At 49.6% G+C, this 12,341-nt stretch overlaps 1 protein-coding gene across 3 annotated transcripts in view; it reads right to left on the bottom strand.

The window, feature by feature from the left end:
• The window catches only part of sgsm2 (small G protein signaling modulator 2), a 290,127-nt gene that overhangs the window by 62,457 nt on the left and 215,329 nt on the right, over positions 1–12,341 (bottom strand). For all 3 annotated transcript variants that reach the window (XM_085964840.1, XM_085964841.1, XM_085964842.1), the window contains 3 exons: positions 10,140–10,264; positions 9,580–9,647; positions 7,829–7,992 (listed from right to left, as the gene is read on the bottom strand). In XM_085964840.1, the coding sequence (XP_085820966.1) occupies positions 7,829–7,992; positions 9,580–9,647; positions 10,140–10,264 (357 nt within the window). The remainder of the gene's footprint in view (positions 1–7,828; positions 7,993–9,579; positions 9,648–10,139; positions 10,265–12,341) is intronic.

Raw genomic sequence — 12,341 nt, 5'->3', positions numbered from 1 at the left:
GCCGAACTCAAAATAAGCCTCTTTTTTTTAAAAAAACTTAAAAATACTGATGTGGTAAACCACTGTTATTGTTGTTCACCGTTGTTGTTGTTGTTGCACACTGTTGTATCTATGCATGCCTCAGCTGGCTCCGCCCCTGGCTCCACCCACACGCCCAGGTATAAAGGTGACTGCTCTGCAGCCCCCTGCCTTCTTGGAAACCAGTCAACCACGAGAGGCAAGCTCTGTTCTTTGTTAATAAAAGCCTTTTAGTTACTCTCCTAACTCTCCGTCTTTTATGAGTAATTGATAGCGCATCAATTTTATTAACAAAAACAAAATGTCGGCACCAAACGCTGAGCAGCAGGCGCTGCAGCAAATGACGGCACCAAACGCTGAGCAGCAGGCGCTGCTGCATGCCCTCAGACCAACATGCCTGGACCTAGACCCTCAAGAGGCGGGTTCGTCTACCAAGTTCGCACAATGGCTGCGTTGCTTCGAAGCTTACCTGGAAGCCTCAGCCGTGACACTAGATGGAAACAAACTAAAAATCCTGGCCTCCAAGGTGGGCCACCAAGTCTACACACTCATCCAGGACGCGACTACCTACGCGGCGGCTATCGATCTGCTAAAAGGACAATACACATGCCCGGTAAATACGGTTTATGCCAGACACCTCCTGAGATCCCGCAAACAGCAGTCCGGGGAATCGGTGGAGGCATTCCTACGGGCACTACAGATACTCGGCCGAGCCTGCGATTGTAAAGAGGTATCGGCCGTGACACACACGGAGGGATTTATCCGAGATGCTTTCGTTGCGGGCCTCAAGTCCGACTACTCCCGGCAGAGACTGTTGGAGAAGGGCGAAATCGACCTGAAGAAGGCAGTGTCCCTCGCGCTCTCACTAGACGCGGCCCACCGGAATATGGACGCATTCTCCCCTAACCGCTCCGCACCGTGGACGCTGCAACCTTGGGTCATGGGACCCCCGGCACCAACTGCTGCAGTGATGTCCGAGGGCCCGAAATGTTACTTTTGTGGCCAGGCAAAACACCCCAGAGCACGCTGCCCGGCGAAAAACGCTACCTGCTCTGGCTGCGGGAAGAAAGGACACTACGTCAGCGCCTGCAAAGGTAAAACCGCTAACGCCAGCAGCGCCGCGTGTGAACCGTGGGGGCAGCCATCTTGTCCGCCATCTTGGACACCTCCAGCCGCATGGGGATCGGGATCATGGGCGCAGCCATTTTGTCCGCCATCTTGGACGCCTCCAACTCCAATCGCGGGTGACCCGGACTCAACCACCGCCTCGTCTGACGACCACAGCGACTCGCTCGACCATACGCTGGCCTCCGTGACGCTGGACCAATCTCTCCCTCACCAACTGTCCAGGTCCATGATGGACATTACGGTAAACGGCCGCGCCACTACCTGCCTTTTCGACAGCGGGAGCACGGAGAGCTTTATCCACCCTGACACGGTGCGCAGTTACTCTCTCCCGGTCCTGCCAACGCGCCATCGGATCTCTATGGCTTCCAAATCCCATTCAGCAGACGTCGGTGGCTACTGTGTAGTGACCCTTTCAGTAAGGGGCACAGAATACAAAAATTTTAAACTTCTTGTCCTGCCCCATCTCTGCGCTGCCGTTCTACTGGGGTTGGATTTTCAGTGCCACCTTAAAAGTGTCACATTAGCGTACGGCGGACCCCTCCCCCCACTCACAGTCTGCAGCCAGCAGCTTTTAAATCGCCCACCGCGCACCATTTGCAGCCTCTCCACGCTTAAAGTCTCCCCCCCCCCCTTGTTCGCTAACCTCACCCGCGACTGTAAGCCCATCGCTACCAAAAGCAGGTGGTACAGTGCCGGGGTTAGGAGCTTCATTAAATCCGAAGTAGCAAGACTCCTGAAGGAAGGGATTATTGAGGGTAGCACTAGCCCATGGCGAGCACAAGTGGTGGTAGTGAAGACTGGCGAAAAACAGCGCCTAGTTATTGACTACAGCCAGACGATCAATCGCTACACCCAGTTAGATGCATACCCACTCCCCCGCATATCTGACATGGTCAATCAGATAGCACAATACCGGGTGTTCTCGACGATTGATCTGAAGTCGGCATACTGCCAGCTCCCCATCAGGGCTGAGGACCGCCAGTACACAGCTTTTGAAGCTGACGGTCGTCTCTACCACTTCCTCCGAGTCCCCTTCGGCGTCACCAACGGGGTTTCGGTCTTCCAAAGGGAGATGGACCGAATGGTTGACCAGAACGCGCTGCAGGCCACCTTCCCCTATCTAGACAACGTCACCATCTGCGGCCACGACCAGCAGGACCATGACGTTAACCTAGAGAAATTCCTCCGTACGGCCCAGCGGCTGAATCTAACATACAACAAGGACAAATGTATGTTTCGCACCACGCGCCTCGCCATTCTTGGCTGCGTAGTGGAGAACGGAGTCATCGGCCCCGACCCCGACAGAATGCGCCCCCTTATGGAGCTCCCCCTCCCCCACTGCCAAAAAGCACTGAAGAGATGCCTAGGCTTTTTCTCTTACTATGCTCAGTGGGTGCCCAACTATGCGGACAAAGCCAGACCCCTCATCAAGTCACCTCCTTCCCCCTGACAGCAGAGGCATGTGCAGCCTTCACTCTCATAAAAAGAGATATTACGAAGGCCACAATGCACGCAGTGGATGAGTCCATCCCTTTCCAAGTGGAGAGCGACGCATCCGACTTCGCCCTAGCTGCAACCCTTAACCAGGCGGGGAGACCCGTGGCCTTTTTCTCAAGGACCCTCCAGGGCCCCGAGATTCGACACTCCTCTGTCGAAAAGGAGGCCCAGGCCATTGTGGAAGCGGTGCGACATTGGAGGCATTACCTGGCCGGAAAACGATTTACCCTGCTCACTGACCAGCGTTCAGTGGCTTTTATGTTTAATAATAAGCAGAGGGGCAAAATCAAGAACGACAAGATCTTGAGGTGGAGAATTGAACTCTCCACCTACAATTACGATATCTTGTACCGGCCCGGGAAACTCAATGAGCCCCCAGATGCCCTATCACGTGGTACATGCGCCAACGCGCAGGTTGATAGACTGCAGACCCTCCACAATGACCTCTGCCACCCGGGGGTCACCAGGTTCTTCCATTTCATCAAATCCCGTAACCTGCCCTACTCCATCGAGGAGGTCAGGACCATGACCAGGAACTGCCAAATCTGTGCCGAGTGCAAACCGCATTTTTATAGGCCAGACAGAGCAAGCCTGATCAAGGCCACTCGCCCCTTCGAGCGCCTGAGCGTCGATTTTAAAGGGCCCCTACCCTCCTCTGACCGCAACGTGTACTTCCTCAACATAATTGATGAGTACTCCCGTTTCCCGTTTGCCATCCCTTGCCCAGACATGACCAGTACCACGGTCATTAAATGTCTGAATGACCTTTTCGCCTTGTTCGGCTTCCCTAGCTATATCCATAGCGACCGGGGCTCATCCTTTATGAGCGACGAACTCCGTCAGTACCTGCTCACGAGAGGTATTGCTACAAGCAGAACCACCAGCTACAACCCCCGGGGGAACGGCCAGGTGGAAAGAGAGAACGCGACGGTTTGGAAGGCTGTCCTCTTAAACTTAAAATCTAAGGGCCTTCCGACCTCTCGCTGGCAGGAGGTCCTCCCTGCGGCGCTCCACTCCATTCGGTCACTGCTTTGTACGGCCACCAATGCCACCCCCATGAAAAAATGTTCACTTTCCCCAGGAAGTCCACATCGGGGACCTCGCTACCGACATGGCTGACGTCTCCAGGACCCGTCCTACTGCGGAAGCACGTGAGGTCCCATAAAACGGACCCCCTGGTCGAGAGGTGAGCCTCCTCCACGCCAACCCCCAGTATGCTTACGTGGCGTACCCGGACGGGCGGGAGGACACAGTCTCCATACGAGACCTCGCACCTTCAGGTGCCCCTGGAACACTACCATTGCCATCCACCACTACCCACAACCCAACCCCTGTAGACGGCATGCCGCAGCCCCAGGACCCGTCATTGACCACCCAACCACTCAATGAGACGCCAGATTCAACGTTGGATGCTGCACCATCACCGCCGCCACCACGACGATCAGGACGGCATACAAGGCCACCTGATAGACTTACTTACCCGAACCTTTAGTACACTTCACCCCGCCGGACTCAAATTTAAACAAGGGGTGAATGTGGTAAACCACTGTTATTGTTGCTCACCCTTGTTGTTGTTGTTGCACACTGTTGTATCTATGCATGCCTCAGCTGGCTCCGCCCCTGGCTCCACCCACACGCCCAGGTATAAAGGTGACTGCTCTGCAGCCCCCTGCCTTCTTGGAAACCAGTCAACCACGAGAGGCATGCTCTGTTCTTTGTTAATAAAAGCCTTTTAGTTACTCTCCTAACTCTCCGTCTTTTATGAGTAATTGATAGCGCATCAACTGAATGTACTTCCAATTTTATTCTCAGATTTATAGTGCCTTCCCCTGTCCTTTGTTCTTATTGATCCACTGCTGATGCTGTAGGTTGACTGCTGCTGAGATTATTTGCTCTGTCGCAACATCCAAGAAAGGCTAAGGCATCGCTTGGAGCAAAATATTTAAAGGTGCAGTTTCGTGTCCTTCAATCTTGTGAAGTGAGTCTTACTAGGCATCAGCATCAACGTTCCTATCTTCTACATATTCTTTTGAGTTTAAGCAGCCATTTAATCTTCTTTCACTCGGAAAGCCTACACAGATTCCTCTAAAGCTGTATTACTGCTCTGAAGTTTAGCTACATATCGCCATGGATGAGGAGCCATGGGATGGATACCAGGTGACATAGAAACATAGAAGATAGGAGCAGGAGTAGGCCATTCGGCCCCGCGAGCCTGCTCCGTCATTCAATGAGATCATGGCTGATCATCCAAATTCAGTACCCTGTCCCTGCCTTCTCCCCATATCCCTTGATCCCTTTAGCCTCAAGAAATATATCCAACTCTTTCTTGAATATACTTAATGAACTGGCCTCTACCGCCCTCTGTGGCAGAGAATTCCACAGGTTCACCACTCTCTGGGTGAAGAAATTCCTCCTCATTTCAGTCCTAAATGGCTTGCCCCTTATCCTTAGACTATGACCCCTGGTTCTGGACTCCCCGGCCATCAGAAACATCCTTCCTGCATCTAGTCTGTCCAGACCTGACAGAATTTTATAGGTTTCGATGAGATCCCCTCTCAATCTTCTAAACTCCAGTGAGTATAAGCCCAATCTACACAATCTCTGATCATACGTCATTCCTGCCATCCCAGGTATCAGCCTGGTGAATCTTCGCTGCACTCCCTCCATGGCAAGAACGTCCTTCCTCAGGTAAGGTGACCAAAACTGCACACAATACTCAAGATGTGGTCTCACCAAGGCCCTGTACAACTGCAGCAAGACATCCTTGTTCCTGTACTCGAACCCTCTTGCTACGAAGGCCAACATACCATTTGCCTTCTTAACCGCCTGCTGCACCTGCATGCTTACCTTCAGCGACTGGTGCACAAGGACACCCAGGTCTCTTTGCACTTTCCCTTCTCCCAATCTATTGCCATTCAAATAATAATCTGCCGTCCTGTTTTTGCCACCAAAGTGGATAACCTCACATTTATCCACATTATAGTGCATTTGCCATGTTTCTGCCCAATCACCCAACCTGTCCAAATCGTAAGAAAACTACTAGGCACTTGGTCTAAGCGTTAAACAAAACTTTAATCAACTGTTTTACAACATGGAGTTCTAGTTGTGTCCTTCACTACTTCCTGTTAAGAATGTCCGGCGCAAGCTGGGCCCGTGCCCGAGTATTTATACTCTCCCTGGACAGCGCTACCTGTAGGCCGCTCAGTATTATTTCATAAGTCTGTCTTTCATGATTGACTGATTCATGTCACGAGGTATATATCACTAGCAGCCTGGGGCAGATTTCTCTCCTTTGCGCATGGGTGTAAATAATTGCCTGGGTGGACCGCATGCAGGAAAAATAGGTTAGAAAGGATCGCATGACCATAATGCAGCCAGCCCGATTTCCCAGCCACAGTACAAACAGGTATGCAACTCGAATTCTAGAGCTCTCGATGATGTATTTGGTAAATGTCCTACATTAGGCAAGGGAGTAAAGCAACATACGATTTTAGATAAAGCTAAGGTTTCTAGTTGAGACTGAAAACGAACCCTGGTTCTGATCGTATAAGATTGTAAAATAACACAACCTACATCTTTGCAAATGTTTGGAAATTGACACACGTGGGGTGCAACCTTTGCATATTGGGAAAATTCCATTAAAAGGCGGATTCTCACCACCACCAAACAGATCAATTTCAGAGAACAATGATGAACTTTAATTTTCTCCTGCTTTTTCCCCTGGTGATTTTTTTTAAAATAAAAAGGTCATTGGCTCTAAAAAAATCTCAGGCTGTTCAGGTGGACCCCTGCCATAACTTTAGCTGGAGCCCGGGTATGCCAGGTCTGAGCTGAGCACCGACGGTTCCGGGAAGGCCTTGTGCGGGCAGGGTCCCCACCTGCCCCTTACAAGGCCATTGATGCAAGAGCGGTGTGGGGCTGGGGGCATGGACTCTGAAGCTTGGAGCTTCCATTCCCTGGACCATCTATGGGACTTGGCGTATGGTCAGTGCTGGGTGGAGGTGTACTGGTCAATCAGCTGGCTGTTGTGGGAGAGCCAATTTGGGGTCTGGATCCGGATCGATTTGCATCGGACTTTTCAGTTGAAGGGGGGAGGGGGGATAGCTTCCGTTTTCTTCGGGGGAGTGGGGGGAGGGAGAACCTGGCAGGTTCACGAGGCTGATTCCAGAGATGAAGGGGTTGTCTTATGAGGAAAGGTTGAGCAGGTTGGGCCTATACTCATTGGAGTTTAGAAGAATGAGAGGGCATCTTATTGAAACATATAAGATTCTGAGGGGGCTCGACAGGGTAGATGCAGAGAGGATGTTTCCCCTCATGGGGGAATCTAGAACTAGGGGGCAGAGTTTCAGAATAAGGGGTCACCCATTTAAAATGGAGATGAGGAGGAATTTCTTCTCTCAGAGGGTCATGAATCTTTGGAATGCTTTACCTCAGAGAGCTGTGGAGGCGGAGTCATTGAATATATTCAAAGCAGAGATAGACAGATTTTTGAAAAACAGGGGTGTCAAGGGTTACGGGGAACGGGCAGGAAAATGGAGTTGAGGCCAAGATCAGATCAGATAGTGAATGACGGAGCAGGCTCGAGGGGCCGAATGGCCGACTCCTGCTCCTATTTCTTATGTTCTTATGGCACCTTTGACCCAGGTATCTTCCGTCAAACATTTTGACTACTTTGGCAGGGAGGGAGGGGGAGGGGGGGCATCCCAGATGGCAATTGTGGGACACCCTCACGACCCCAAGAGCTTTGGTGGGGCTGGAGTCAGTGGTGGGGGTCGAGGACTGGCATATTATGGCACTTACGCCAAGACGCACGGAGTTTTAGGACCCTCTGTATTTAACTTATGCGAGCTGGTCACATAATCAGCGCAGTTTCCGAGCCATACAACAAATGAGCACAAACACAGCTGAAATCACAATGGCTGAAGAACCCATAATGAATGACTGTCCGTTGCCAATGTTAATCCAGCTCCCTCTCAGAGTTGGATCCAGAGGTTCCTCAGAGCCAACTCCCTATAGCGATGTTGTCAGCACTCTTTTTAATGTATTCATCAATTGACAGAACATTGCTGAAAGGATGTTAAAGTTGATTCTAATTCTTTCCGACTGTTTGCATGTTAACACTGATGGCGAGGCTCCCTCTTTTAAAACCGCCACAGTTCGAAAGTGCCTCGAGATATTGGCCTACCTTTCCTCGCTGTGACCATAGTGGTGGATCGAGCTGCCCGCGTGGTAACAGCCCGTTTTCAAGGCAGGAGAGGAAGGCCAATAGGTGGCCACCCTGGGGAAAGTGGAGCGGAGGCCTTTGGATTCCATCCTGACTCACCAACACTAAGGTTCCTCCACTGTCAGCTGAAAAAAAACCATAGCAGCAATATCACCCATCTGTAGTAATATACGAACATACATACAAACATACGAATTAGGAGCAGGAGTAGGACACTCGGCCGTTTGAGCCTGCTCCGTCATTCAATGAGATCATGGCTGATCTGATTACTCCACAGTCCCACCTACCCCCGATAACCTTTCACCCCCCCTTGCTTATCAAGAATCTATCTACCTCTGCCTTAAAAATATTCAAAGACTCTGCTTCCACCGCCCGCTGAGGAAGAGAGTTCCAAAGATTCATGACCCTCTGTGAGAAGAAATTTCTCCTCATCTGTCTTAAATGGGCGACCCCTTATTTTTAAACAGTGACCCCTAGTTCTAGATTCTCCCACAAGAGGAAACATCCTCTCCACATCCACCCTGTCCAGACCCCTCAGGATCTTATATGTTTCAATCAAGTCACCTCTTAATCTTCTAAACTCCAGCGGATACAAGCCTAACCTGTCCAACCTTTCCTCATAAGACAACCCGCCCATTCCAGGTATTAGTCTGGTGAACCTTCTCTGAACTGCTTCCAACGCATTTACATCCTTCCTTAAATAAGGAGACCAATACTGTACACAGTACTCCAGATGTGGTCTCACCAATGCCCTGTATAACTGAAGCATCACCTCCCGACTTTTGTATTCAATTCCCCTCGCAATAAACGATAACATTCTATTAGCTTCCTAATTACTTGCTGTACCTGCATAGTAACCTTTTGCGATTCATGCACTAGGACACCCAGATCCCTCTGCATCTCAGAGCTCTGCAATCTCTCACCATTTAGATAGTATGCTTCTATTTTTATTCTTCCTGCCAAAAATGGACAATTTCACATTTTCCCACATTATACTCCATTTGCCAGATCTTTGCCCACTCACTTAACCTATCTATATCCCTTTGTAGCCTCCTTATGTCCTCTTCACAATTTACTTTCCTACCTATCTTTGTGTCATCAGCAAATTTAGCAACTATACCTTCGGTCCCTTCATCCAAGTCATTTATATAAATTGTAAAAAGCTGAGGCGCCAGCACTGATCCCTGTGGCACACCACTCGTTACATCTTGCCAACCAGAAAATGACCCATTTATGCCTACTCTCCGTTTCCTGTTAGCTAGCCAATCTTCTATCCATGTCAATATGTTACCCCCTACACTGATGTCACTGAGCAATTGCCCCTTGGTTTAACCACTACAGATCACTACATCTTAGGAAGAAGTTACATGAATAGCCAGTATTTATAAGCTGGTAATCTGCCTTACTCAAGTGCACATAACGTGCAACTTATATATAACGAAGGTGTAACATAACAGTTTCCCTGTCTCTAAGGTTTTTCCACAAATAAAATTCCCTTGGGTTTTGGGTTGACGTCTGTTTTCTTACACCTATTTAACCACATGCTCACAAAAGTTGTATTTTTGTTCGGTTCATTTTATGTCACACTTACTGCTCACCTGCCTAAGCAATGAAGAGGTCACTAGCAGCCACGGAATGCTTATGTCCTGACTATTGGAACACCAGCAATCAGGAAAAGAATATGTGAAAGTATAAAGTGAAAAACCACTTACGTTGTTGGTGGCAATGGATGCAGACTATCTGACTTAACGGCACAGTTAAGGCGTAATCCCAATAGACACTGAAAATAAGCCGAGAAACAATATTTTAAAATTGTCTTTGTCAATACAGAATTTCCTTTGCAATTTTGAAAGCAATTATAAAGAATGTTTGCTTCAGAATTTCTTTGTAATCAACTGAAGATTTCTCCTCAACAAGAATGACAACATCTTAACTAAGTGACCACGCAGCAAAGATATGCGCCAGGAATTTCCTCAGGGATTCTCCTGATCAGCCGCTGGCGCCCGAGCATAGGCGCGTCATTGGGTTTTGCAGGATAACCGCATAGAAAATTCCCAACAACGGGTTGCACTGATGGCTGCTGGTTGCAGTGCCAGCTACATCGACAATGGCTGTCGACGTGAAAATTGACCAAACACGGAATAAACTTAGAATGAAAGCAAAATACTGCGGAGGCTGGAATAAAAACTGGAGACACTGGGAATAAACGCCCGCGTACAAGTGAAGCCCAGATCCCCTCTAAGGAATGTTTCGGAAATTAGAAGCGCGCTACCTCTTTTCAAGCTCAGAGTCTCCCAGAGTTCCGTTCATGAGTTGGTTTGGGGTCCACTTCAGGGTCAAGTGTTCCGCAGACTGGTGAAGTGACAGGTATCCTGGAACAGTCTCCACATCCTCCTTCTGTCAAAGAAAAAAATAGAAACATTGACACAATAGCTGTTTTTAAAAAAAAAAAAGATGTTTGGTTGCCGGCCTGTTGGGGTCTGGCATAGGTTTGTGTCGGAGACTTGAGGGCAATGTTCCCCTTTAAGCTGCGTGGGCCACACGGCCTCGCAGCCCTCGAGGTCCCGCACCACCGGCTGCACTGGCTTTTAAAGGGGGAAAACCGCGCATGCGCAGAATTTTCAAGGGGCCACGCAGTCTGTTAAAGAGGCCGCGTGGACCAGAAAAAAAGAGAGAAGGAACATTGCTTGAGAGTAGAACGTCCGAGTCAGTAACATTCACGTACGGAAGCTTTATTATGAGGCAACGCCTCAACTTTAACATTCTCATCCTGGTTTTTTTCTCAAATCCCTCCACGGCCTCGCCCCTCCCGATCGCCAACCTCCTCCAGCCCTACAAGACTCCGAGAGCTCTGCATTTCTCCAATTCTTGCCTCTCGCGTTATGAAGCACATTGGGATGTTTTACCACATTAAGGGCACTATATAAATGCAAGTTGACGTAAGAAAACTACTCGGCACTTGGTCTAAGCGCTAAACAAGCTGTTTTACAACATGGAGGTCTAGTTGTGTCCTTCACTAGTTCCTGTTAAGAATGTCCTGCACAAGCTGGGCCCGTGCCCGAGTATTTATACTCTCCCTGGACAGCGCCACCTGCAGGCCGCTCAGTATTATTTCATAAGTCTTTCTTTCATGAATGACTGATTCATGTCACAAGTTGTTTTTTTTTTAAAAAGATAAATCATTCCCAGGATATGGGTGTCGCTGGCAAGGGCGGTCTTTATTGCCCATCCCTAGCTTCCCTTGAGAAAGTGTTGGCCTGCCCTTCTTCTTTAACCGCTGCAGTCTGTCTGGTGAAGGTGCTCCCACACTGCTGTTAGGTAGGGAGTCCCAGCGGGTTAGTGACTGTGGAAACATAGAATGTGGTGCAAACGCATCAGGGTGTTCATGTGTGAACTTTGCTGATCGGGAATTCTACCCTCCCATTATATGAGCCAGTTTTCCTTTTCCTCAGATGCTGCCTGGCATTTTCCAGCATTTCCTGTTTTTGTCAGCTGTGGCTCAGTGGCCAGCACTCTCTCGCATCTGAGTCAGAAGGTTGTGGGTTCAAGTCCCACTCCAGAGACTCGAGCACAAAATCGAGGTTGACACTCCCAGTGCAGTACTAAGGGAACGCTGCACTGTCGGAGGTGCCGTCTTTCAGCGGAGACATTAAATCGAGACCCCGCCCTTTGGATGTAAAAGATCCCATGGCACTATTTCGAAGAAGTGCAGGGGAGTTCTCCCTGGTGTCCTGGCCAATATTTATCCCTCAATCAACATCACAAAAACAGATTATCTGGTCATTATCACATTGCTGTTTGTGGGAGCTTGCTGTGCCGAAATTGGCTGCCGCGTTTCCTACATTACAACAGTGACTACACTTCAAAAAGTACTTCATTGGCTGTAAAGCGCTTTGGGATGTCCTGAGGTGGCGAAAGGCGCTGTAGAATTAATTGCAAGCCTTTCTTTGCAGAGGACTTTGAGTCGCCCTCTGGCACTGTGCTGCGTGTGGGATGTTCTTAATCCTTTGGGAATTCCCTCCCTATAAGGGAGTTAAACAGATGCAAACCCCGCCCCAGCCCAAGGGCATTGATTTTGTTTTGTTGTTGGCCGAGTTTAAATAGCTGGAGAAAGCGGCCATTCACCTTGAAGGAGTGGGAGCTGGAGCTGGAGCTGGAGCGAGGGGATCTCGGGGCGAGAGGTGCGGAGCTGGGGAAGCACCCGGCGGAAAGTGGCAGCGGAGGGTCTCGCCCGGAACGCAGTGTGGGCGCAGGCACATCCTGCACCCTGCCCCGCAGCACCCACTGATTAGAATCGGCAAGGGGCGTCAATCCGTCACGGGGTTTGTTTTGTCTGTTGTGTCCCTGCAGTTTATCCCTCAATCAACATCACTAAAAAAATTTTTTATCTGGTCATCATCACATTGTTGTTTGTGGGATCTTGCTGTGCGCAAATTGGCTGCCGCGATCCCTACATTACAACAGTGACTACACT

The sequence above is a fragment of the Somniosus microcephalus genome, chromosome 22 (genome assembly GCF_052327205.1).
Source record: "Somniosus microcephalus isolate GS21.2 chromosome 22, FLI_Smic_1.0, whole genome shotgun sequence".
Classification (NCBI taxonomy): domain Eukaryota; kingdom Metazoa; phylum Chordata; class Chondrichthyes; order Squaliformes; family Somniosidae; genus Somniosus; species Somniosus microcephalus.
Note: the sequence above shows the minus strand (reverse complement) of the source record. Positions and strands in the feature narration are given on the sequence as shown.